Source organism: Triturus cristatus, chromosome 8 (assembly GCF_964204655.1).
Source record: "Triturus cristatus chromosome 8, aTriCri1.1, whole genome shotgun sequence".
Taxonomy (NCBI): Eukaryota; Metazoa; Chordata; class Amphibia; order Caudata; family Salamandridae; genus Triturus; species Triturus cristatus.
This window is the reverse complement of record NC_140591.1, coordinates 20,330,855-20,357,945: the sequence shown is the minus strand read 5'-3', so window position 1 is coordinate 20,357,945 and position 27,091 is coordinate 20,330,855. Positions and strand designations below refer to the sequence as shown.

Genomic DNA, 27,091 nt, shown 5'->3' with positions numbered 1-27,091 from the left:
TCCCTCCCTACCAGAGTGGGGATGACATCCACAAATGGATAGCTGCACTAGAGAGGGCCTGTAAAGGACAGAGGGTCCCTCAGGAGCAGTGGGCAGCAATCCTGTGGCTCTCCTTTGCAGACAAAGGTAGAGACAAGCTCCTCGCTGTTATAGAAGAGAATGCTGACAATTACAAAGTCTTGAAGAGTGCACTGATTTAATGGGTTTGGCTTAACCACTGAACAATACTGGATAACGTTCAGAGATACCCAAAAGGCACAGACTCAAGACTGGGTTGACTTTGTAGATTGTGCTTCTAAGGCTCTGGAAGGCTGGTTACTTGGCGGTAAAGTGGGTGATTTTAAAGGATTGTACAATTTAATTATGAGGGAGCAGCTCTGGACTCTGAACTGACCTCTCCCCAAGAATTGGGCCAGAAGGCAGACAAATGGGTCACAACCAGGGTGAGGCAGAAGGTTCAGAACCAAGGTGGTTACTCCAAGAAGCAGGATTCTAAAAACTCGGATAAGGGTGAGAGGAAGGGGACAGACCAGAAGTCTTCTTAAGGGTCCCAGAAATCTGCATCTGGTGGGGTGTCACAATCCAACAAGGGAAAAGGCCAAAAGAAACCATGGTGTAAAATCTGTAAACAGAAGACGAATTGGGCAAGTGATTGTAACAAGTCCAAGCACTCAACTCCAGCCACCATTGCCCCTAAGGCAACTATTCCCCCTAGTTCAGCTCCAAGTGGTGGTACTCAGAATAAGGGTGAACTAGGGTTAACCCTGGGATCTGAGCTAGACTCTGGCCTAGTCAGAGTTCCTACTCAGGCTGTACTGATCTGTGATGGAGGCATGGATATTGCCTCCCTATTTGTCAGTCCCAGTAATCTGGGCAAATACCGACAGCAGCCTTTGATAAATGGAGAAGAGGCCTTGGCATTCAGGGACACAGGAGCAAGTGTCACAATGGTGACAAAAGATCTTGTGGCTTCTGAGCAAATCATACTTGGTGAGATGTACCAAGTGACCAATGCTAGCAATGTCAGGACAGACCATTCCTTGACAGTTGTTAATTTCACCTGGGGAGGGGTAACTGGCCCTAAGAAGGTTGTGGTAAGTGCAGACCTCCCTGTTCAATGCTTGTTGGGCAATGATTTGGAACCTTCAGCTTGGGCTGAAGTGGAACTCAGGACTCATGCAGAAATGTTGGGAAACCCTGCAGATGTGTTTGCTATGACCAGGGGAGTCCCCAGGACCTTGCTGGTCCACACTGCAGCATCTTTTCTCTGATGCAGCAGCCTCCATTACCCAGGCCACGCTCACCCATGACGCAGCAGCCTCCATTACCCACGCCAGGCCCACTCATTACGCACCATACTCCATTACCCATGCCATGCTCAACCATGAGCCATGATGCACCAGCCTCCGTTACCCACGCCATGCTCACCTATGACGCAGCAACCTCCATTACCCATGCCATGCTCACCCATGACGCAGCAACCTCCATTACCCATGCCATGCTCACCCATGACGCAGCAACCTCCATTACCCATGCCATGCTCACCTATGACGCAGCAACCTCCATTACCCATGCCATGCTCACCCATGATGCACCTGTCTCCATTACCCATGCCATGCTCACCCATGATGCACCAGCCTCCATTACCCATGCCATGCTCACCCATGACGCAGCAACCTCCATTACCCATGCCATGCTCACCCATGACGCAGCAACCTACATTACCCATGCCATGCTCACCAATGACGCAGCAACCTCCATTACCCATGCCATGCTCACCCATGATGCACCAGCCTCCATTACCCATGCCATGCTCACCCATGATGCACCAGCCTCCATTACCCATGCCATGCTCACCCATGAGCCATGCTGCACCAGCCTCCGTTACCCATGCCATGCTCACCCATAACGCAGCAACCTCCATTACCCATGCCATGCCAACCCATGATGCACCAGCCTCCATTACCCATGCCATGCTCACCCATGACGCAGCTACCTCCATTACCCATGCCATGCTCACCCATGACGCAGAAACCTCCATTACCCATGCCATGCTAGGTGCCACTAATGCCTGGAACAAGCTTTCAATGCATCTTAGGAACTCCACAGATCTCCTTTCTTTCAGGAAGGGGCTGAAAACGTGGTTGTTCACAGAATAAGTTCAGGTGCAGAGGGATACCAGTTAGACAGTGCTCAGCGCCAGGACACCCTTGGATAATAGTGCGCTTTAAAAGCCTAAATAACATAACATGCTCTCCCATGACGCACAGCCTCCATTACCCATGCCAGGCTCACCCATGACGCACCAGCCTCCATTACCCATGCCAGGCTCACCCATGACGCACCAGCCTCCATTACCCATGCCAGGCTCACCCATGACGCACCAGCCTCTATTACCTATGTCGTGCTCACCCATGACCCATCAGCCTCCATTTCCCAAGCCATGTTCAACCATGAGCCATGACACATGCCATGCTCACCCACGATGCAGCAGCCTCCATTAGCCATATCGGCTCACCCATGACGCACCAGCCTCCATTACCCATGCCAGGCTCACCCATGACGCACCAGCCTCCATTACCCATGCCAGGCTCACCCATGACGCACCAGCCTCCATTACCCATGCCAGGCTCACCCATGACGCACCAGCCTCTATTACCTATGTCGTGCTCACCCATGACCCATCAGCCTCCATTTCCCAAGCCATGTTCAACCATGAGCCATGACACATGCCATGCTCACCCACGATGCAGCAGCCTCCATTAGCCTTATCAGCTCACCCACGATGCACCATCCTCCATTACTCAGGCCATGCTTACCCATGACGCACCAGCCTCCATTATCAATACCATGCTCATCCTTGACACATCAGCCTCCATTACCCATGCCATGCTCACCCATGACGCAGCAACCTCCATTACCCATGCCATGCTAGGTGCCACTAATGCCTGGAACAAGCTTTCAATGCATCTTAGGAACTCCACAGATCTCCTTTCTTTCAGGAAGGGGCTGAAAACGTGGTTGTTCACAGAATAAGTTCAGGTGCAGAGGGATACCAGTTAGACAGTGCTCCGCGCCAGGACACCCTTGGATAATTGTGCGCTTTAAAAGCCTAAATAACATAACATGCTCTCCCATGACGCACAGCCTCCATTACCCATGCCATGATCACCCATAATGCACCAGCCTCCATTACCCATGCCAGGCTCACCCATGATGCACCAGCCTCCATTACCCATGCCAGGCTCACCCATGACGCACCAGCCTCCATTACCCATGCCAGGCTCACCCATTACGCACCAGCCTCTATTACCTATGTCGTGCTCACCCATGACCCATCAGCCTCCATTTCCCAAGCCATGTTCAACCATGAGCCATGACACATGCCATGCTCACCCATGATGCAGCAGCCTCCATTACTCAGGCCATGCTTACCCATGACGCACCAGCCTCCATTACCAATACCATGCTCATCCTTTACACATCAGCCTCCATTACCCATGCCATGCTCACCCATGACGCACCAGCCTCCATTACCCACCACTGGCGCGGGCCCCGCAGTACTCACCGAAGGGTGCCCAGCCGCAGGGGGTGGCATTCCGCGGAGCCTCGTGCAACGGCTGCCGGATGACGTACTCCTTGTAGCTGTGTAGCTCCACTTCCTGTGCCGATGCGCAGTGTTTGTGCAGCTCCCCCTGGAGGGAAGGAGAGACAGGACACCATGAAATGCCAGCGGTGCAAGTTTACTCACTCCCCCTTACGCCCGGTAAAACATCACATATGAAAGGTCAGACTCTCTCTCTTGGGACAGTGGGCACAGTCCACTGACACACCACTGTCCGAGGCGCTGGAAGAGAAAGGGAGTGTCCAAGGATCACACAGTGTGTCAAGAAGGGATTGGCATCGCCCCCACTGTGGCAGCAACATATCATACCATTAAATATCACTGAGTGTCCGGCATCAGGGAGCTATCTGACCTGAGCTCGTTGCAGGACTTTAAGCACCAGAGAGCGGATTCTCTTACGCATTGACACAGAGGTCACGGGAGGGGTCATGGGCTTGAGGTAGACGAGGGAGGTACCAGAGCATCCTACCAACCCTGGTGGAAGTGCTCGATGTGGAGGAGAATTCGCAGGCAGAATTTCCTCCATCGTAGGGATACTATAGTCAGGGCCACAGGAATTAAACGGCAGGGTTAAGTGAATAATGCGACAAGAAAGGCAAATTATACGGCACATTTTTTTTATAGTCTTACTTCATTATTTTGTCCATTTTAAACTAGTATCGTCATTGGCATCCACTGTACGCCCCTCCCACCATATATACATTTCCCAATAATAAACACACAACACAGTTTGTTAGATTGGGTACAAATGCCGCAGGTTTATTACATACTACGTTATGTAATGGTGGGTTATCTTACGGGCGATCCAAGGGCAGGCAACCAACTGGGCCGCCTGCCCGCCTGATGAGCCGGGCAGCACTGGAGCGAACCCCGCCTCTGTTGCCCTACCAGTGATTCTCTTACAGGATCATGTGACCGTTGGTAACTTCTTACTCACGCCCCTTCCAGGGCAGAGCGTCGCATAGCAAACCCCCGGTTGTTCAGGCCCACAACCCCCCAAAGGACTAGCGCCGACACGGTTTTCCAGGAACCTCCCATGAGGCTCCTAGGATTTGGCTCTGGCACCCAGCATGGTGCCGCGCAGAGATACCCTTCTGTACCCATTTGCTCCAGATCGCCCTGTAACTCCGCCACAGCTCTGGAGGCGGCCGCTGTCACCGCCAGGGCCCCCCACCACAGCTATGGTCCTACCTGCAACCTCTCCTGTCTAGAGCCTCTTGCAAATGTGGATGGAAGAGAACCATCCCTACTGGTTATAGAGGACCCCATCTATATCCGAAGAGCCCTTGACGTTAGCCTGGGTCAGCTCGTGTCTGATGAAACATGATGGCACGAGAAGTTGTACAAAGAACTATTCACCCCCATGCGGGAAAGTTCCACTGCATCACATGCCTCGCCCGAGCCCACTCTGAGCGGGAAGAATGCCGACAGCAGCGGCACCGTTAACACTGTACCCACTCTGAGCGGGAAGAATGCAGACAGCAGCGGCACTGTTAACACTGTACCCACTCTGAGCGGGAATAATGCAGACAGCAGCGGCACTGTTAACACTGTACCCACTCTGAGCGGGAAGAATGCAGACAACAGCGGCACTGTTAACACTGTACCCTCTCTGAGGGGCAAGAATGCCGACAACAGCGGCACTGTTAACACTGTACCCACTCTGATCGGGAAGAATGCAGACAACAGCGGCATTGTTAACACTGTACCCACTCTGAGCGGGAAGAATGCCGACAACAGCGGCATTGTTAACACTGTACCCTCTCTGAGCGGGAAGAATGCCGACAACAGCGGCACTGTTAACACTGTACCCACTCTGAGCGGGAATAATGCAGACAGCAGCGGCACTGTTAACACTGTACCCACTCTGAGCGGGAAGAATGCAGACAACAGCGGCACTGTTAACACTGTACCCTCTCTGAGGGGCAAGAATGCAGACAACAGCGGCACTGTTAACACTGTACCCACTCTGAGGGGCAAGAATGCAGACAACAGCGGCACTGTTAACACTGTACCCACTCTGAGCGGGAAGAATGGAGACAACAGCGGCATTGTTAACACTGTACCCACTCTGAGCGGGAAGAATGCAGACAACAGCGGCACTGTTAACACTGTACCCACTCTGAGCGGGAAGAATGCCGACAACAGCGGCACTGTTAACACTGTACCCACTCTGAGCGGGAATAATGCAGACAGCAGCGGCACTGTTAACACTGTACCCACTCTGAGCGGGAAGAATGCAGACAACAGCGGCACTGTTAACACTGTACCCTCTCTGAGGGGCAAGAATGCCGACAACAGCGGCACTGTTAACACTGTACCCACTCTGATCGGGAAGAATGCCGACAACAGCGGCACTGTTAACACTGTACCCACTCTGAGCGGGAAGAATGCAGACAACAGCGGCATTGTTAACACTGTACCCACTCACTCTGAGCGGGAAGAATGCCGACAACAGCGGCATTGTTTACACTGTACCCACTCTCAGCGGGAAGAATGCAGACAACAGCGGCACTGTTAACACTGTACCCACTCTGAGCGGGAAGAATGCAGACAACAGCGGCACTGTTAACACTGTACCCACTCTGATCGGGAAGAATGCCGACAACAGCGGCATTGTTAACACTGTACCCACTCTGTGCGGGAAGAATGCAGACAACAGCGGCATTGTTAACACTGTACCCACTCTGAGGGGCAAGAATGCAGACAACAGCGGCACTGTTAACACTGTACCCACTCTGAGCGGGAAGAATGCCAACAACAGCGGCACTGTTAACACTGTACCCACTCTGAGCGGGAAGAATGCAGACAACAGCGGCACTGTTAACACTGTACCCACTCTGAGCGGGAAGAATGCCAACAACAGCGGCACTGTTAACACTGTACCCACTCTGAGCGGGAAGAATGCAGACAACAGCGGCACTGTTAACACTGTACCCACTCTGAGCGGGAAGAATGCCGACAACAGCGGCACTGTTAACACTGTACCCACTCACTCTGAGCGGGAAGAATGACGACAACAGCGGCACTGTTAACACTGTACCCACTCTGAGTGGGAAGAATGGAGACAACAGCGGCACTGTTAACACTGTACCCACTCTGAGCGGGAATAATGCAGACAACAGCGGCACTGTTAATAGAATAGAATACACATACACATGGAATAGAGGACACATAGGACACATGGAATATAGGACACATATACACATGGAATATAGGACACATATACACATGGAATAGAGGACACATATACACATGGAATAGAGGACACATATACACATGGAATAGAGGACACCTATACACATGGAATATAGGACACATATACACATGGAATATAGGACACATAGGACACATATACACATGGAATATAGGACACATATAAACATGGAATATAGGACACATATACACATGGAATATAGGACACATATACACATGGAATATAGGACACATATACACATGGAATATAGGACACATATACACATGGAATATAGGACACATATACACATGGAATATAGGACACATATACACATGGAATATAGGACACATAGGACACATATACACATGGAATATAGGACACATATACACATGGAATATAGGACACATATACACATGGAATACAGGACACATATACACATGGAATATAGGACACATATACACATGGAATAGAGGACACATATACACATGGAATAGAGGACACATATACACATGGAATATAGGACACATATACACATGGAATATAGGACACATAGGACACATATACACATGGAATATAGGACACATACACATGGAATATAGGACACATATACACATGGAATAGAGGACACATATACACATGGAATAGAGGACACATATACACATGGAATATAGGACACATATACACATGGAATATAGGACACATATACACATGGAATATAGGACACATATACACATGGAATATAGGACACATATACACATGGAATATAGGACACACATCATGACAGTTTGTATAGAACCCTTCAATTGGGCCAGTGTGAGAAGCGCACTTTAATCTTTGCTCAAAAGCTGCTCTCCCGTCCGTTCTTCCACAAGTATTTAATCCAAGCACCATGTGCTCCTTCATTCACACCCGCCCCCCAGTGTCGCGCTCATTAAGAGCAGTGATTGACACATGGCTCTTCAAACCATCACGTCCGACGCATTTTGATTTACTCGTCATTTCTTGCAGGCTCGAGTCAATAATGACTTCAAAGTAAAGTTTCAATCCTTACATCATATCCGATTACGTCTTTAATGTTGACATCCAAACAACCACCTATTTATAAACACACATTCATCCATATCCGAACTTGTCGCCACTCATATGTGGCCTTGGGAATACATGAATTAATGAAGTAAAGCATGTTTGCCTGGAGTCGCTGCACAGCGACGGGTCCTCGGTTCTTCCTCCATGGACGGGCGTCTGGGGCTGTGGGTACAAAGGGCACATGGCTCTGTGCCCTTGAGGATTCACAAGCTCTCCCTGGCAGCCCTGGAAACGGCCTTTCATGTTTATAACCAAGAGATGAGATCGCCATGAGCGGTAAGGCCAGTGCGGGGTGGGGAGGCGGGGGCTGCACACCGCAGCTGAAGGTGGTGGTGGGGGGTAGCTGTGTTGACCACCTTTACCTGTGGCGTAAATGAAATGTCAAACTTGAAGCAAACATCCAGCATGCCTCGCAGCTGGACTGGGGGGCGTTGTATGGGCCAGCGATTCATTTGTAAAGAAATAAGTGCCGGGCCCTCGTCAGGAGGCCACTAGGCCTGGGTGTGAAATTCTGCTCCGCTGGCGTAGTTTTCCCACTCTGAGCTCTGCTCCGCTAGCGTAGTTTTCCCACTCTGAGCTCTGCTCCGCTAGCGTAGTTTTCCCACTCTGAGCTCTGCTCCGCTGGCGTAGTTTTCCCACTCTGAGCTCTGCTCCGCTGGCGTAGTTTTCCCACTCTGAGCTCTGCTCCGCTGGCGTAGTTTTCCCACTCTGAGCTCTGCTCCGCTGGCGCAGTTTTCCCACTCTGAGCTCTGCTCCGCTAGCGTAGCTTTCCCACTCTGAGCTCTGCTCCACTAGCGTAGTTTTCCCACTCTGAGCTCTGCTCCGCTGGCGTAGTTTTCCCACTCTGAGCTCTGCTCCGCTGGCGTAGTTTTCCCACTCTGAGCTCTGCTCCGCTGGCGTAGTTTTCCCACTCTGAGCTCTGCTCCGCTGGCGTAGTTTTCCCACTCTGAGCTCTGCTCCGCTAGCATAGTTTTCCCACTCTGAGCTCTGCTCCGCTAGCGTAGTTTTCCCACTCTGAGCTCTGCTCCGCTGGCGTAGTTTTCCCACTCTGAGCTCTGCTCCGCTAGCGTAGTTTTCCCACTCTGAGCTCTGCTCCGCTAGCGTAGTTTTCCCACTCTGAGCTCTGCTCCGCTGGCGTAGTTTTCCCACTCTGAGCTCTGCTCCGCTGGTGTAGTTTTCCCACTCTGAGCTCTGCTCCGCTAGCGTAGTTTTCCCACTCTGAGCTCTGCTCCGCTAGCGTAGTTTTCCCACTCTGAGCTCTGCTCCGCTAGCGTAGTTTTCCCACTCTGAGCTCTGCTCCGCTAGCGTAGTTTTCCCACTCTGAGCTCTGCTCCGCTGGCGTAGTTTTCCTACTCTGAGCTCTGCGTAGCATGCGGACTCCTGAAAATGTCCTCTCGGTGCAGCAGAGATGTTTCCTCGCTTGTGCTTGCTAATGTTAAACTAGCGAGCATGAGTGAGGAAAACCTTACTCCAGACCACCTCTCGGCGAGATTTCTCAATGCGGTAGATCGTGGACGCCCGCTACCGCTCGCGTTGAGAAACCTTCCGTTCACGTTGAGGAAGCTGCAGCTCGAGAAGAAAATCTACTCGAGTGGCAGAAGGAAGCAGCGCTCTCTTGAGCTGCGCATGGTGCCCTTTGTGCGGGACAAACACCCTCCACCGCTTGTGGAACTCTGTGTATCGCAACCAAATATTTTGGCCACTTTGCGGAGTGCTGAGTAGCGGAACTCCACAAACTCTGCCCAGGCCTAGAGGCCACCACAGCCAGCGCTGCCAATGACAGCGTCAGCACACACCACGAGTGTGACCATTCAGACTACTCCAGGTCCCCAAAGCTCAAAGAATGGCTTCGGCGACAGGTAATACTCATTTTTAAAAGCACACTGAATTAATAAACATCTGTTCTTGTGTTCATCTCTAGCTTGGACAAACAGCGCCACCATGTGGCAGTCCGTCATAAGTGCCAGTGTTTACAATTAAGTGCCAGTGCTGAGCACAGGAAACTACTTGCTCAAGCTAAGCACTATGAGGGGCCTAGGGGCAGAATCAGGGTTTTGTGGCTGTCGAAATTGGTATTTAGGGGACCCAACTTGGAAAATATAATCAATAAATAACACTGCAGGTCATACTAGAACCTAGCACGTACCAGGCATGGCCCTCGGTGCTGCTTTGCACTGGCCAAAAAGCCCCCACCAGAAGCCATCGGGCGGGTATGATACGATAAAAAAGGGTTTGGCACTGGACCACTTGAGACATACCCCACAGTGTATTCTTATTTAATGTCTACTTCGGAGCTCTTGAAGCAGGCGCTGTTGCTTCAGATTGACATGTCCGTCTGTGTTGGACCTGATAAATCTTCAGGTCGTCTTTCCCTCCACTTTTGGCATTTTCCTCCTGAGTTTTGCAGATTCTTTTGTGTGGCCTTATGGCTCTGGAAACCTTTACACTGTAAATTAAGTGTGAAAGTGCACACACCCCTCCTACACATGTTACAAAGAGGGGCTTACCTGATGTGTTTAAACATGGGTCAAGGCTGCCGTTGCAGGCTGTTGTGCACACTTGCACCTCTGGTGTTTTAAACATGTGTCCAGCCTGGCATTGCAGGATGGTATGTGCACTGGCACCTCTGGTGTTTTAAACATGTGTCCAGGCTGCCATTGCACGCTGGTGTGCACACTTGCACCTATGGTGTTTTAAACATGTGTCCAGGCTGCCATTGCAGGCTGTTGTGCACACTTGCACCTATGGTGTTTTAAACATGTATCCAGTCTGCCATTGCACGATGGTGTGCACACTTGCACCAATGATGTGTTTAACCCCTTCCCTGCTCATGATGGAATCACTCCGTCATGAGCCACGGGTGCCGTGTGCTCATGACGGAGTGGTTCCGTCATGCTGCGGCCGTTGGCGGCCGCTCCGCCCACGCGGCTCTAATTCCCCGCCTGTGCGGGCGATTAGCGCCGTGGGCGGAGTCATGACGGAACCACTCCGTCATGAGCACAGCTCAACCGTGACTCATGACGGAGTGGTTCCGTCATGAGCACGGCGCCACCGCTGTGCCCCCAAACCCCCCCCCCCCCAGCGCCGCGGCAGGAATTCCCGGGGTTAAACATGTATCCCGTTTGCCATTGCACGATGGTGTGGAGACTTGCACCAATGATGTGTTTAAACATGTGTCCAGGCTGCCATTGCACGCTGGTGTGCACACTTGCACCTATGGTGTTAACATGTGTCCAGGCTGCCATTGCACGCTGGTGTGCACACTTGCACCAATGATGTGTTTAAACATGTGTCCATGCTGCCATTGCACGCTGGTGTGCACACTTGCACCTCTGGTGTTTGAAACATGTGTCCAGGCTGCCATTGCAGGCTGCTGTGCACACTTGCACCTATGGTGTTTTAAACATGTGTCCAGCCTGGCATTGCAGGATGGTATGTACACTGGCACCTATGGTGTTTGAAACATGTGTCCAGGCTGCCATTGTAGGATGGTATGTGCACTGGCACCTCTGGTGTTTTAAACATGTGTCCAGGCTGCCATTGCAGGATGGTATGTACACTGGCACCTCTGGTGTTTTAAACATGTGTCCAGGCTGCCATTGCAGGATGGTATGTACACTGGCACCTCTGGTGTTTTAAACATGTGTCCATGCTGCCATTGCACGCTGGTGTGCACACTTGCACCTCTGGTGTTTGAAACATGTGTCCAGGCTGCCATTGCAGGCTGCTGTGCACACTTGCACCTATGGTGTTTTAAACATGTGTCCAGCCTGGCATTGCAGGATGGTATGTGCACTGGCACCTCTGGTGTTTTAAACATGTATCCAGTCTGCCATTGCAAGATGGTGTGCACACTTGCACCAATGATGTGTTTAAACATGTATCCAGTCTGCCATTGCACGATGGTGTGCACACATGTACCAATGATGTGTTTAAACATGTGTCCAGTTTGACATTGCACGATGGTGTGCACACTTGCACCAATGATGTGTTTAAACATGTATCCCGTTTGCCATTGCACGATGGTGTGGAGACTTGCACCAATGATGTGTTTAAACATGTGTCCAGGCTGCCATTGCACGCTGGTGTGCACACTTGCACCTATGGTGTTTGAAACATGTGTCCAGGCTGCCATTGCAGGATGGTATGTACACTGGCACCTCTGGTGTTTCAAACATGTGTCCAGGCTGCCATTGCACGCTGGTGTGCACACTTGCACCTATGGTGTTTGAAACATGTGTCCAGGCTGCCATTGCAGGATGGTATGTGCACTGGCACCTCTGGTGTTTTAAACATGTATCCAGTCTGCCATTGCACGATGGTGTGCACACTTGCACCTATGGTGTTTGAAACATGTGTCCAGCCTGGCATTGCACGCTGGTGTGCACTGGCACCTCTGGTGTTTTAAACATATGTCCGGGCTGCCATTGCAAGTCTGTGTGTGCGCAGTTGCACTTCTGCTTCTTCAGGCCTTTCTAGATCACGAGGCACCCCGAGAGGACCTTTCCCTACCACTTGAGCACCCCTAGGGAACGTCTTAAGGGGTGAAGAGAGAGGTGGGCGAAAGGCAGGGCAGATGCACGTGTGTTCCCTGCCCAGGTAGTGAAGAGTACCCATGTGTATTTCCACTACATATGAGGTGTGCGCGTCCCACAGGATAACATGGGGGATGATTGAAATTATTTCAGGCTGCAATAGTGCACTGCAGTGGAGCAGCCTCATAATGTTTCCTATCATTGGATCCGCAATGACAAACCCTTTTCTTTTGTCATGACTGCGTAGAAATGCCACTTTTAGAAATCAAAAGCAAGGAGATGATGAACGGAGCGCTGAAAGTTTTCAGACACTCACCCCCAGTCACAGATCTGGGTTGAAACCATCATGATTCTTTAGCTCACTTCGCCACCCGAGTTCAGACACAGTTATATGGACATCAGTCTAGACCCTGGGCCTCATGGGAAAAGTCCAGCCCGAACTGCCAAGCCATGTCTTCCGAGGACCGGACACAAGCATCCTGGGACCGGTTTCTGGCTAATCAGCCGTCATCAGCCAGGCTAGCTTGAATCCAGTGGCAAAGTGAGCAAGGGACCCACGTCTGGGCATACCCTGCCAACTTAGGGCTAACAAAGCAAACACAAGGAAATGATGGACTGTGAACAAAGCAAACACAAGGAGATGATGGACGGAGCGCTGAAACTTTTCAGACACTCACCCCCAGTTACAGATCTGGGTTGAATCCATCATCATTCTTTAGCTCACTTCGTCACCCATGTTCAGACCCAGTCATATGCAAATCAGTCTTCACCCTGTTCCTTATGGGAACAGTCCAGACTGAACTGCCAAGCCAGGTCTTCGATGGACCGGATGCAAGCATCCTGGTACTGGTTTCATGGTAATACCCCTCATCAGCCAGGCTAGCTTGAATCCAGTGGCAAAGTGAGCAAGGGACCCACGTCTGGGCATACCCTGCCAACTTAGGGCGAACAAAGCACATACAAGGAGATGATGGACGGAACGCTGAAACGTTTCAGACACTCACCCCCAGTCACAGATCTGGGATGAATCCATCATCATTCTGTAGGTCATTTTGCCACCTCAGTTCAGACCCAGTCACATGCAAATCAGTCTTGACCCTGTGCCTCATGGGAACAGTCCAGCCCGAACTGCCAAACCAGGTCTTCCCTGGACCGGAAACAAGCATCATGGGACCAGTTTCGGGGTAACAACCCTCATTAGCCATGGTAGCTTGAATCCAATGGCAAAGTGAGCAAGGGACCCACATCTACAAAGTGGGCATTTCTCTGCTCTAAAACTCTTTGAGTGCCTCTTTGCTTGGCTCCAGTCCGCACAGGAGGCTGTGGAGCACATCTGGGCATTCTCCAGCAACAGCTGTAAACCAGATCATGGTCTCACTAAAGATTAAGATCTGCACTCCACGGCCTCATTGCAGACAGGACTGAAAATCAGGGGAGACATCTGTGGTTCAAATGGAAACCCTCTGAACCACCCCCAGCTTCAAAGGCACACAACAGTATAACCACTGGTGCCATGCTTCAGCAGGGCAGAGATACACTTGTAGGGACGTGGGAGCGGACATCCTGGACCTGCGTGGTGCACACTTCCAGACAAATCAGATGTGCCCAAGGAGGATTCCTGTTATTGGAAGGGAACGTGCACCCTTCCTGTATAGCGGCTGGCCTGGGCCAAGTACCTGCTGCTGTTTGGCACCCTGAAATGTGCTCTCCAAGGGCTTGTTGGCTTGCCCCCTGTTCTCTTGTGGAGGTCTCAGGGACACCAAAGATCTCCTACAAGGGACCCACACCGTCTACGTATGACACCTGGAGAGTGGTGACCTCTTAAGTTCCCACATCGTCTGTTGGATCACAAGTGGTAGTGCAGCAGGAGCTTGGAACTAAGAATGATGCCTGGAGACTAGGTTGCCTTGTGCGGAGCCCCAGAAGTCTTGCCCGCATTTAAGGCAAGTGGCACCTGCATTGTGGGGACCCCACAATGCGTAAGCATCTTGTTGGCAGTGAGAAGATTCACTGGTTGTGGGATCCAGCGTTGCCCGCTTTGTTGATTGTGCCGCATCTCTCTCGTGCGACACACTGACTGCATGCTCATAGCGTGCAGTGTCCGATTCACAGGGTGCGACTCTCAAAGGCGAGGGCATACCCATAGTAGTGCCTCATTCTACCTCATGAGTCCCTGCTTAACTTGTATCTGTTTGTGTGACCGGAACGGTTGGTGCGAACCCTATCAACAGGCACCAGGCGTTGTGCCTCATTTCCAGAGAGACATGGAATTTGCAACTCTTCATTGTGTGTGACCGTAATTGTCCGGTGCGACTCAGATCAATGCACACCAGACGTTGTACCTCCTTCACAGGAAGCTACTAAGAGTGTGACTCTTCATTGTGTGTGATTGGCATTGTCTGGTGCGACTCGGATCCACTGCCACCAGAAGTTGTGCCTCCTTTCCAGGGAGCTAGTGAGGGTGCGACTCTTTACTCTGTGAAGCCGTAATTGTCTGGTGCGACTCGTATCACCACGCAGATGCTGTGTCCAGATTGCCTGGATGTAACCCTGATTGACGTGTACCTTATGGGGTGCCTCTTTCTTCGGAGAGGCTTCCTTGCAACATTTCCTATTCATCGATAGTTCCTTTTAGGCCATCAGTGCGCTGGGCCAACTGCCCTCTCCTCACCGGACCTCCGACGACTTTGTGTTGCTAAGTAGTATTGCCCGGGTTGGGCCTGAGTAGTGAGAGTAATTGACTGGGCCGAAAGAATGCTTCCTAGAGCAATTGGAAGTGGATCAGGAGACTACATGACCCCCCCTGTGCTGCACAGAACTGGGTTGGTACCAGAAGGCACATTGTAGAACCCTTCTGAGTGACCGCCTATCGCCCTCAGCCCACTTCTGCTTCGCATCCTTTGAGTAAACTTCCTGGGCCAAACCCCCATTTGACGAATGACTCCTAATTAGACCTGCTATCTGCCCCCACCTTCTTCCCCGGAACCCTGACGAAGTGTGACTTCAGCTATGAGCAGCTTTGTATCAGGGTTGAGGGCTGGTTATCGACAATCCATAGGCGTAGGGTAGTTAGGGAGAGTTGGAGGATGGAGGGAGGCTTGGGCCACGGGATCTGCGGCTTGTGATCAATTGCACCGCATTATGGTGTTGTGTGCGAGTGCTTTCCATACGGGCCTGCCTGATATCCGATGCACTGCGTAGCAGTGTTGAGTGAGTGTGTCTGTGCGGGAGTGACTGCTTGCGGGTCATCAGTGATTCATTACACTGCCCGGAGGTGTTATAATACTTTGTATGTACATATTTTTTATATTGTGATCTGGGGTGCGCCCTATAACTGTGTGCTATTGAATTATAAGAATCACCAGTGTGGGCCTAGCTTTGACAACGTTTTGTACCACATAGGGAGTCTACGGGTAAAGGAGGATATTTCCCAAGCGTGCATACTACTGATGCCATTTCAACACGGCTGGGCCTAGTACTGCAAGTAATATTTCCAAGTGTGGTTTAAGCCCAGAAATACATGTTGTTCATGCGGTGTCCATTATTATGTGTATGTTGAATACAAACGTGATTTACATACACCACGTGAGAAGTCTCCTTTGTGATACTCAGTGTAATTATTATGAGTGAGTGCTATGCCAATGCGTACCACATTGCTTCTGTGGTAAGCCTGACTGCTCAGTCCCCAGCTACCCAAGTGTGAGATCAGGTTATACAGCGCGTGTAATCACCCACCCCTGATTGGAGTGGTAAGTTCTGCCCGTCTAGGGCACTGCCTCAGCCAACCTGAAAGTGCCAGTTCCAACAGTCCGTTTGATGATTGCACAATCTCACCCACATTGATTGCCCAACAACTTCCATGTTTGCTCCAAACTACTTTTATTAACAGCCAACGTCTCGTCAGGGATAGTAAGCGCTATATAAATACAATGACAATTACACAGCCATGGAGAGAACGTAAAGGATTGTTTCACAGCCTTGCCTCCCCTCATACTTCCTCCACAGCAGTCTGTGTTTGGAATAAGCGCCCACACGGAATGCACACTCCACGTCGCCAAAGCTATATCCAAGTACACACATTCACCGCTGTTTCCTTGTCGAGGGGTATCATGTGCCAAGATGACGCCACAGCAGACAGAGCTCAGATCTCAGTCCTTATAACTAATTCAGAGATGTACCTGGACCTTTAAAAACAATACCATTCAGACGACACTTTGCCCCTATCATCACTTCCAAAGCTGACAATAAATATTCCTTCTTCCTTTTCCCGCCTCCTCCCTGTCTCTCACTTTAACATCACTTTCCCTGATTCACTTGCTGTGCTCCTGTGTGTAGTTTCTCCCTTTCACTGATTCGCTTGCTGTGCTCCTGTGTGTAGTTTCTCCCTTTCACTGATTCGCTTGCTGTGCTCCTGTGTGTAGTTTCTCCCTTGCTGTGCTCCTGTGTGTAGTTTCTCCCTTGCTGTGCTCCTGTGTGTAGTTTCTCCCTTTCCCTGATTCGTTCGCTGTGCTCCTGTGTGTAGTTTCTCCCTTGCTGCGCTCCTGTGCGTAGTTTCTCCTTTTCCCTGATTCGCTCGCTGTGCTCCTGTGTGTAGTTTCTTCCTTTCCCTGATTTGCTCGCTGTGCTCCTGTGTGTAGTTTCTCCCTTGCTGTGCTCCTGTATGTAGTTTCTCCCTTGCTGTGCTCCTGTGTGTAGTTTCTCCCTTTCTCTGATTCGCTCACTGAGCTCCTGTGTGTAGTTTCTCCCTTGCTGTGCTCCTGTGTGTAGTTTCTCCCTTTCCCTGATTCGCTGACTGTGCTCCTGTGTGTAGTTTCTCCCTTGCTGTGCTCCTGTGTGTAGTTTCTCCCTTTCCCAGATTCACTCACTGTGCTCCTGTGTGTAGTTTCTCCCTTTCCCTGATTCACTCACTGTGCGCCTGTGTGTAGTTTCTCCCTTTCCCTGATTTGCTCGCTGTGCTCCTGTGTATAGCTTCTCCCTTGCTGTGCTCCTGTGTGTAGTTTCTCCCTTTCCCTGATTTACTCACTGTGCGCCTGTGTGTAGTTTCTCCCTTTCCCTGATTCGCTCGCTGTGCTCCTGTGTATAGCTTTTCCCTTGCTGTGCTCCTGTGTGTAGTTTCTCCCTTTCCCTGATTCGCTCACTGTGCTCCTGTGTGTAGTTTCTCCCTTTCCCTGATTTGCTCACTGTGCACCTGTGTGTAGTTTCTCCCTTTCCCTGATTCGCTTGCTGTGCTCCTGTGTGTAGTTTCTCCCTTTCCCTGATTCGCTTGCTGTGCTCCTGTGTGTAGTTTCTCCCTTTCCCTGATTCACTCACTGCGCTCCTGTGTGTAGTTTCTCCCTTTCCCCGATTCGCTCACTGTGCGCCTGTGTATAGTTTCTCCCTTTCCCTGATTCGCTCGCTGTGCTCCTGTGTGCAGTTTCTCCCTCGCTGTGCTCCTGTGTGCAGTTTCTCCCTTGCTGTGCTCCTGTGTGTAGTTTCACTGCCGCTCCCTGTCTCACTTCCACACTCCCTGCTGCTGCTAGGTAACCTCCCCACCCATCCTGCTTTCCATATCCAATCTTCACGTCACTTCCGGTGTCTGGTATGACCTCGGTCTCCGAAAAACGCTGACTGCTGGTTTCTCCTTTCTAAAAAGTCTGCCCCTCTGCCCCCTTCCCGCCCCCAAGGCAAGCTCTCACCTTATTTCTCCCTTTCTCTTCCTTTCTAAAAGTCAACCAGTTATCCCAGAGGCAGCTCTCAACATGTTTAAAATTCTTCACAGTATATTTTCACAGTTGTTTGTTTATATGCTGGTGTGTAGCTGCAGTGCGCCGTGTTCTTTCATCTAAACAACAAAGCTTCAATGGCGCAAAAGTTGGTCGCACACTGCTCGTCACACCAGCAAGTTGCCCCAAAGGACTGTGGTAAATGTAGTGGCGACGGCGGGTATGCTGACGAGCCTTGTGTCTGCACCTGCGCGCCAGGAGAGGTACTTGACCTGCTTTTAATTACATTTGGCAGTCCACGCGGCACCCCTTTACACTGACCTGCTCCCTGCTGACGAGAGGCAACTACCTCGAAACACGTGTCCAGGGATGGCTAACGCATACACATACTGTTCTATTGACTTATTGTGGCATAGGCGTACCCGCCGTCGCCACTACATTTCCCACAGTCCTTTGGGGCAACTTGCTGGTGTGACGAGCGGTGTGCGACCTACTTTCTCTCAATTTAAATGGCTTCGGCCGGCGGGCTGACGAGCCTTGTGTCTGCACCTGCGCGCCAGGAGAGGTACTTGACCTGCTTTTAATTACATTTGGCAGTCCACGCGGCACCCCTTTACACTGACCTGCTCCCTGCTGACGAGAGGCAACTACCTCGAAACACGTGTCCAGGGATGGCTAACGCATACACATACTGTTCTATTGACTTATTGTGGCATAGGCGTACCCGCCGTCGCCACTACATTTCCCACAGTCCTTTGGGGCAACTTGCTGGTGTGACGAGCGGTGTGCGACCTACTTTCTCTCAATTTAAACGGCTTCGGCCGGCGGGCTGACGAGCCTTGTGTCTGCACCTGCGCGCCAGGAGAGGTACTTGACCTGCTTTTAATTACATTTGGCAGTCCACGCGGCACCCCTTTACACTGACCTGCTCCCTGCTGACGAGAGGCAACTAACTCGAAACACGTGTCCAGGGAAGGCTAACGCATACACATACTGTTCTATTGACTTATTGTGGAATAGGCGTACCCGCCGTCGCCACTACATTTCCCACAGTCCTTTGGGGCAACTTGCTGGTGTGACGAGCGGTGTGCGACCTACTTTCTCTCAATTTAAACGGCTTCGGCCGGCGGGCTGACGAGCCTTGTGTCTGCACCTGCGCGCCAGGAGAGGTACTTGACCTGCTTTTAATTACATTTGGCAGTCCACGCGGCACCCCTTTACACTGACCTGCTCCCTGCTGACGAGAGGCAACTACCTCGAAACACGTGTCCAGGGATGGCTAACGCATACACATACTGTTCTATTGACTTATTGTGGCATAGGCGTACCCGCCGTCGCCACTACATTTCCCACAGTCCTTTGGGGCAACTTGCTGGTGTGACGAGCGGTGTGCGACCTACTTTCTCTCAATTTAAACGGCTTCGGCCGGCGGGCTGACGAGCCTTGTGTCTGCACCTGCGCGCCAGGAGAGGTACTTGACCTGCTTTTAATTACATTTGGCAGTCCACGCGGCACCCCTTTACACTGACCTGCTCCCTGCTGACGAGAGGCAACTACCTCGAAACACGTGTCCAGGGATGGCTAACGCATACACATACTGTTCTATTGACTTATTGTGGCATAGGCGTACCCGCCGTCGCCACTACATTTCCCACAGTCCTTTGGGGCAACTTGCTGGTGTGACGAGCGGTGTGCGACCTACTTTCTCTCAATTTAAACGGCTTCGGCCGGCGGGCTGACGAGCCTTGTGTCTGCACCTGCGCGCCAGGAGAGGTACTTGACCTGCTTTTAATTACATTTGGCAGTCCACGCGGCACCCCTTTACACTGACCTGCTCCCTGATGACGAGAGGCAACTACCTCGAAACACGTGTCCAGGGATGGCTAACGCATACACATACTGTTCTATTGACTTATTGTGGCATAGGCGTACCCGCCGTCGCCACTACATTTCCCACAGTCCTTTGGGGCAACTTGCTGGTGTGACGAGCGGTGTGCGACCTACTTTCTCTCAATTTAAACGGCTTCGGCCGGCGGGCTGACGAGCCTTGTGTCTGCACCTGCGCGCCAGGAGAGGTACTTGACCTGCTTTTAATTACATTTGGCAGTCCACGCGGCACCCCTTTACACTGACCTGCTCCCTGCTGACGAGAGGCAACTACCTCGAAACACGTGTCCAGGGATGGCTAACGCATACACATACTGTTCTATTGACTTATTGTGGCATAGGCGTACCCGCCGTCGCCACTACATTTCCCACAGTCCTTTGGGGCAACTTGCTGGTGTGACGAGCGGTGTGCGACCTACTTTCTCTCAAAGCTTCAATGGCGGACTGATGGCGCTGCACCTCGTGCCCGTTTCATCAAATCAAGAGTCCTGTGCACTGAGAGCCTGGCACCAGCCGTTACGTGGTACCTCTGTGTCCCAGATGCTGAAACTGCGATTACGAGTGGGCGTGCACCAGGCAAAAGAAGTCCAAGTAGGGTGACCAACCGTCCGTAAATTTCACGGACAGTCCGTAATTTCCGGCATCTGTCCGTTGTCCGTGAAGGATTCTTTAACGGACGCCATTTGTCCGTAATTTTAACCGGGCACCGGTCGCACCATCCTAAAGCCGGCACAGCTTCCACCCACCTCCCTGCTTGACTCCGATGCTGCTGAGGTCGGGTGTAACAGACTCCGACCCAGTACCAAAGCTCAGATACCCAGCAGCACTGGAGAGGCACAGCGGGATGGCAACCCTCACACCTTCCGCCCTTGATGAGCTGGTTAGAGGTGCTTGAAGGTGACAGAGGGAGGGGCTGCAGCTTCAGGCCCAGGGGCATCTATTCAGATGCAAACAGCCCTGAATGCGTGATGTTTCTGCAATTTAGAGGGGCCTCGCACATTTCCTTTCTGCCCAGGGCCCCAAACATCCTAGAACCGGCCCTGATTACACCGAGGCAGCACGTGGTTCTCTTCACAGAGCTTAATTACTGTCACTAAATTGTAAGCAAACCTCGGTTCTACAAACATGCAGTCTATAATGTAATAAAATAAAGAAATGGCACAATCGCACCCACACTGATTAACAAAGAATGGAGGACAATCAGTTAAATCAGTTCTCTTGGATGATCTCCTTTAAGTACTGTACATCAGTGTGGGGTGGAAAAACTAACATTTTAGAAAGAGAGCCTGTCCTCTCGTTGTCTTGTCCAGGAGGGAGCCCTACCCCCACCCTGGAAGGGCCAGGATGATACCTGAATACTGCATGCCAACCCCTGTGCCCACCCTGGTGGATCCTGTTCCCCCTCTTGTGATGGCTCCTGCCCCCCCCCCAGTGATGGCTCCTGCCCCCCCCCCAGTGATGGCTCCTGTCCCTCCCCCCCCCCCAACCCCCCCCCCCCCCCGTCTGTGATGGCTCCTGTCCCCCCTGTGGTGGATCCCGTCTCCGTCCTGGGTGGCTTCTGCCCCAGTCTTGGAATGGCTCCTGCAGCGAGGGTGAAGTTCTTGATGGGCCTCTTCTCAAAAAGGATCAGCTCAAAATTAATATGGAAAGTTGGGCGAGTGAGTAAGTGAAGGGATGGGTGGATGGCTGGATGAATTAGTGAAAGGGTGAATGGGTGAATTAAAGATTGAATAGATGGAGAATGAGAGAGGATGGATGGATGGATTGATGAGTGAGTGGAAGGATGGATGGATGAGAGAAAAGGTAAATAGCTGGATGTATGGGTGGAAGGGTAGCTGGATGGGTAAAAGGGTGGATGGATGAGTGAAAGGATGAATGAGTGAAAGGATGGATGAGTGAAAAGGTGGCTGATGAGTGAGTGAGTGGATGGATGAGTGAAATGATGGATGGATTGATGAATTGATAAGTGCAAGGGTGAATGGATGGACAGATGAGTGAAAGGGTGGATGTAAGGATGGATGAGTGAGTGAAAGGGAGGGTAGATGGACAAAAGGATGAATAGATGAGTGAAGGAGTGAAAGGATAGATGGATGAGAGAAAGGATGGATGAGTGATAGGGTCAATGGATGGATTCATGAGTGGATGAGTAGATGGATGGGTGGGTGGATGGATGGAAGGAAGGAAGAAAGGATGAATAAGTGAAAGGGTCGATGGAGAGAGAAAGGGAGGATGGATGGATGACTGAAAGGGTGGATGGAAGGATGGGGGACTGGATGAGTAAGTGAAAGGATGGCTGGATGGGTAAAAGGCTAAATGGCTGGATGGATGAGTGAATGGATGGATGGGTAGAAGAGTGGATGGATGAGTGTACAGATGGATAGGGTGGATGGATGATGGATGGATAAGTGAAAGGATGGATGAAGGGATGGATGAGTGAAATAATAGATGGAAGGATACATGATGGATAGGTTTGCAAATGGATGAATATGTGGGCTTACTTATATACTATTGCACGACCTCCTCTGATGTGTCTGTAAAACTTATCTATTGTCCTGAAGATTTGTCCTGAATTTTGACCCTTTGTCCTGAATTTTTACACTCACCGTCCTGAATTTGCACCAATGCCAGTTGGTCACCCCAAGTCCAAGGCAGTCTTGAAGTGTGCAAAGTCTTTATTTTTAATAAATAGTCTCAGATAAAATGACAACTTCAGCACAACCAACGCGTTTCGTTCTCCTCTGAGAACTTCATCAGGGCTTAAACAGTCTTTTGGTGATACCTTGATAACAGCAAGTAGATAGGGTTCCGAAGTAAGTGCTCCAGTGTATTGTTCTGGGCACAAAGGAGCTAAAGGGTGCCCGAAGCTAAAGATCTTTGGTAAAGCAAAAGCGAATCCTCAACAGAACACGTCTCAGAGGAGAACGAAACGCGTTGGTTGAGCTGAAGTTGTCATTTTATCTGAGAATATTTATTCAAAATAAAGACTTTGCACACTACACGACTGCCTTGTCCTTGTTTCATGTTGGTGAATTGTATTTGTGTGCTGTGTTCTGAGGTGCTGAAGAATTTCTGTAGTGTTTTTTTGCTGCTTTGTTGTGTTGCTTTTTAGGTCGCGCCTATGCGCTGCTCGCTCTGCGAGGCATGCTGTAGTACAGTATGCTGTGTAAGCCTCGCCCACTCTCCACCCATACTTTTCATTGGCTGATTTCATTGTCCTTGTGAAATGCTGGCTTCCGATTCATTATGAGGCTTGTTAGTCTCTCCTTGTTACCACCTTGTCTCCATTTGTTACCGCCCATGAGGACTCGATCTTTTACTGTGTCCTAACTCGAGAGCTTTCATTACCAGTTCCGAGAACTATTTATTTCATTAATGGACACAGCACTCACGGGGTGCCAGCTTCGGTTATGGCGGCGCTTCCTAACCTAATTTGCATTTTGTTTTCAGTTTTTTTTTTTTTTTTTTTATACGGAGCACGGCGCCCGCTTCGGGGACACTGTGTTAAATTTTTTAAATTTAATACCAAGCGCGGCGCCCGCTTCAGGAACACCGCGCTCGGGTTAATTTTTTTATTTTTATTAACTTTAGTCATGAGCAGGGTGCCCGCTTCAGGGACGCCATGTGTGGTTTATTTTACCAGGGACACCGCGCTCGGGTTCATTTTTATTTTTTTTATTAACTTCAGTCATGAGCACGACGCCTGCTTCAGTGACACCGCGCTGTTTTTTGTTATTTTTTTTACCTTTAATGAGCGCGGCGCCTGCTTCACGGACACCACGCTCTGCAATGCAATAGGTGTTGCTTTTGGTATTGTAAATGACAATGCCTTTTAATTTTTTATAAAAGGCATTGCCATTTACAGTGCCAATAGCTCCAAAACTCGCAGTTGCGAGACCTATTGCATTGTAAATGCTTGTTTGTTGTGTGGCAGGGACACAGACAGGGTGCAGGGACAACAGACAGGAGGCAGGGACACAGGCATGGAGCAGGCGCACAGACATGGAGCAGGGACACAGGCATGGTGTAGGGACACAGGCAGGGGGCAGGGACACAGGCAGGGGGCAGGGACACAGGCAGGGACAGTGACAGGGAGCCGTGCCACACACAGTGAGCAAGGTCTCTGGCATGGAGCAGGCAACAAAGACAGGGAGCAGGGACCCAGACAGGGAGCAGTGAAACAGACAGGGAGCAGGGACCCAGACAGGGAGCAGGGACCCAGACAGGGAGCAGGGACCCAGACAGGGAGCAGGGAAACAGACAGGGATCATGGACAGACAGGGATCATGGACAGACAGGGATCATGGACAGACAGGGATCATGGACAGACAGGGATCATGGACAGACAGGGTGCAGGGACACAGACAGAGAGGGAGCAGGGACACAGACAGAGAGGGAGCAGGGACACAGACAGGGGTCAGGGAAACAGACAGGGATCATGGACAGACATGGATCGTGGACAGACAGGGTGCAGGGACACAGACAGAGAGGGAGCAGGGACACAGGCAGGGAGCAGGCACACAGAGAGGGAGCAAGAACACAGACAGGGAGCAGGGACACAGACAGGGAGCAGAGACAGGGAGCAGAGACAGGGAGCAGGGACACAGACAGGGAGCAGACACAGACACACAGGCAGGGAGCAGGCAGACAGACAGGAAGCAGGGTGCAGGGACACAGACAGGGTGCAGATACACAGAGAGGGAGCAGGGATACAGACATGAAGCAGGCACGCAGACAGGGAGCAGGCACACAGACAGGGAGCAGGGACACAGACAGGGAGCAGGGACACAGACAGGGAGCAGGGACACAGACAGGGAGCAGGGACACAGGCATGGTGTAGGGACACAGGCAGGGGGCAGGGACACAGGCAGGGGGCAGGGACACAGGCAGGGACAGTGACAGGGAGCCGTGCCACACACAGTGAGCAAGGTCTCTGGCATGGAGCAGGCAACAAAGACAGGGAGCAGGGACCCAGACAGGGAGCAGTGAAACAGACAGGGAGCAGGGACCCAGACAGGGAGCAGGGACCCAGACAGGGAGCAGGGACCCAGACAGGGAGCAGGGAAACAGACAGGGATCATGGACAGACAGGGATCATGGACAGACAGGGATCATGGACAGACAGGGATCATGGACAGACAGGGTGCAGGGACAGACAGGGTGCAGGGACACAGACAGAGAGGGAGCAGGGACACAGACAGAGAGGGAGCAGGGACACAGACAGGGGTCAGGGAAACAGACAGGGATCATGGACAGACATGGATCGTGGACAGACAGGGTGCAGGGACACAGACAGAGAGGGAGCAGGGACACAGGCAGGGAGCAGGCACACAGAGAGGGAGCAAGAACACAGACAGGGAGCAGGGACACAGACAGGGAGCAGAGACAGGGAGCAGAGACAGGGAGCAGGGACACAGACAGGGAGCAGACACAGACACACAGGCAGGGAGCAGGCAGACAGACAGGAAGCAGGGTGCAGGGACACAGACAGGGTGCAGATACACAGAGAGGGAGCAGGGATACAGACATGAAGCAGGCACGCAGACAGGGAGCAGGCACACAGACAGGGAGCAGGGACACAGACAGGGAGCAGGGACACAGACAGGGAGCAGGGACACAGACAGGGAGCAGGGACACAGGCAGGGAGCAGGGACACAGGCAGGGAGCAGGGACACAGGCAGGGAGCAGGGACACAGACAGGGAGCAGGGACCAAGACAGGGAGCAGGGACCCAGACAGGGAGCAGGGACCCAGACAGGGAGCAGGGTCCCAGACAGGGAGCAGGGTCCCAGACATGGAGCAGGGTCCCAGACATGGAGCAGAGTCCCAGACAGGGTGCAGGGACATAGACAGGGTGAAGGGACACAGACAGGGTGCAGGGACACAGACAGGGTGCAGGGACACAGACAGGGTGCAGGGACACAGACAGGGTGCAGGGACACAGACAGGGTGCAGGGACACAGACAGGGAGTAGGGAAGCAGACAGGGATCAGGGAACCAGACAGGGTGCAGGCACAAAGACAGGGAGTAGGCACACAGACAGGGAGCAGGGACAGACAGGGAGCAGGGACACAGACAGGGGGCAGGGACACAGACAGGGGGCAGGGACACAGACAGGGGGCAGGGACACAGACAGGGGGCAGGGACACAGACAGGGGGCAGGGACACAGACAGGGAGAAAGGACTCCGACATGGAGCAAGGACTCCGACATGGAGCAGGCATCACAGACAGGGTGCAGGGACACAGACAACGAGCAGGGACACAGACAGGGAGCAGGCACACAGACAGGGAGCAGGCACACAGACAGGGAGCAGGCAGACAGACAGGGAGCAGGCAGACAGACAGGGAGCAGGCAGACAGACAGGGAGCAGGCAGACAGACAGGGAGCAGGCAGACAGACAGGGAGCAGGGACACAGACAGGGTGCAGGGACACAGACAGGGTGCAGGGACACAGACAGGGTGCAGGGACACAGACAGGGTGCAGGGACACAGACAGGGTGCAGGGACACAGACGGAGTGCAGGGAAACAGACAGCATGCTGGCACACAGACAGGGTGCAGTGATACAGACAGGGAGCAGGGGCACAGATAGGGTACAGATACACAGAGAGGGAGCAGGCACACAGACAGTATGCAGGGACACAGACAGGGTGCAGGCACACAGACAGGGAGCAGGCACACAGACAGGGAGCAGGCACACAGACAGGGAGCAGGCACACAGACAGGGAGCAGGCACACAGAAAGGGAGCAGGCACACAGACAGGGAGCAGGCACACAGACAGGGAGCAGGCAGACAGACAGGGAGCAGGGACACAGACCGGGTGCAGGGACACAGACCGGGTGGGTGCAGGGACACAGACCGGGTGCAGGGACACAGACCGGGTGCAGGGACACAGACCGGGTGCAGGGACACAGACCGGGTGCAGGGACACAGACGGAGTGCAGGGACACAGACGGAGTGCAGGGACACAGACGGAGTGCAGGGAAACAGACAGGGTGCTGGCACACAGACAGGGTACAGATACACAGAGAGGGAGCAAGGATACAGACATGAAGCAGGCAC

The 27,091-nt window shown here is 52.0% G+C and overlaps 1 protein-coding gene across 1 annotated transcript in view; it reads right to left on the bottom strand.

Annotated features, from left to right (window-relative positions):
- Positions 1 to 27,091, bottom strand: part of SLC37A1 (solute carrier family 37 member 1) — a 271,365-nt gene that overhangs the window by 152,083 nt on the left and 92,191 nt on the right. The window contains exon 4 of the mRNA XM_085620751.1: positions 3,569 to 3,695. Within this exon, the coding sequence (XP_085476877.1) occupies positions 3,569 to 3,695 (127 nt within the window). The remainder of the gene's footprint in view (positions 1 to 3,568; positions 3,696 to 27,091) is intronic.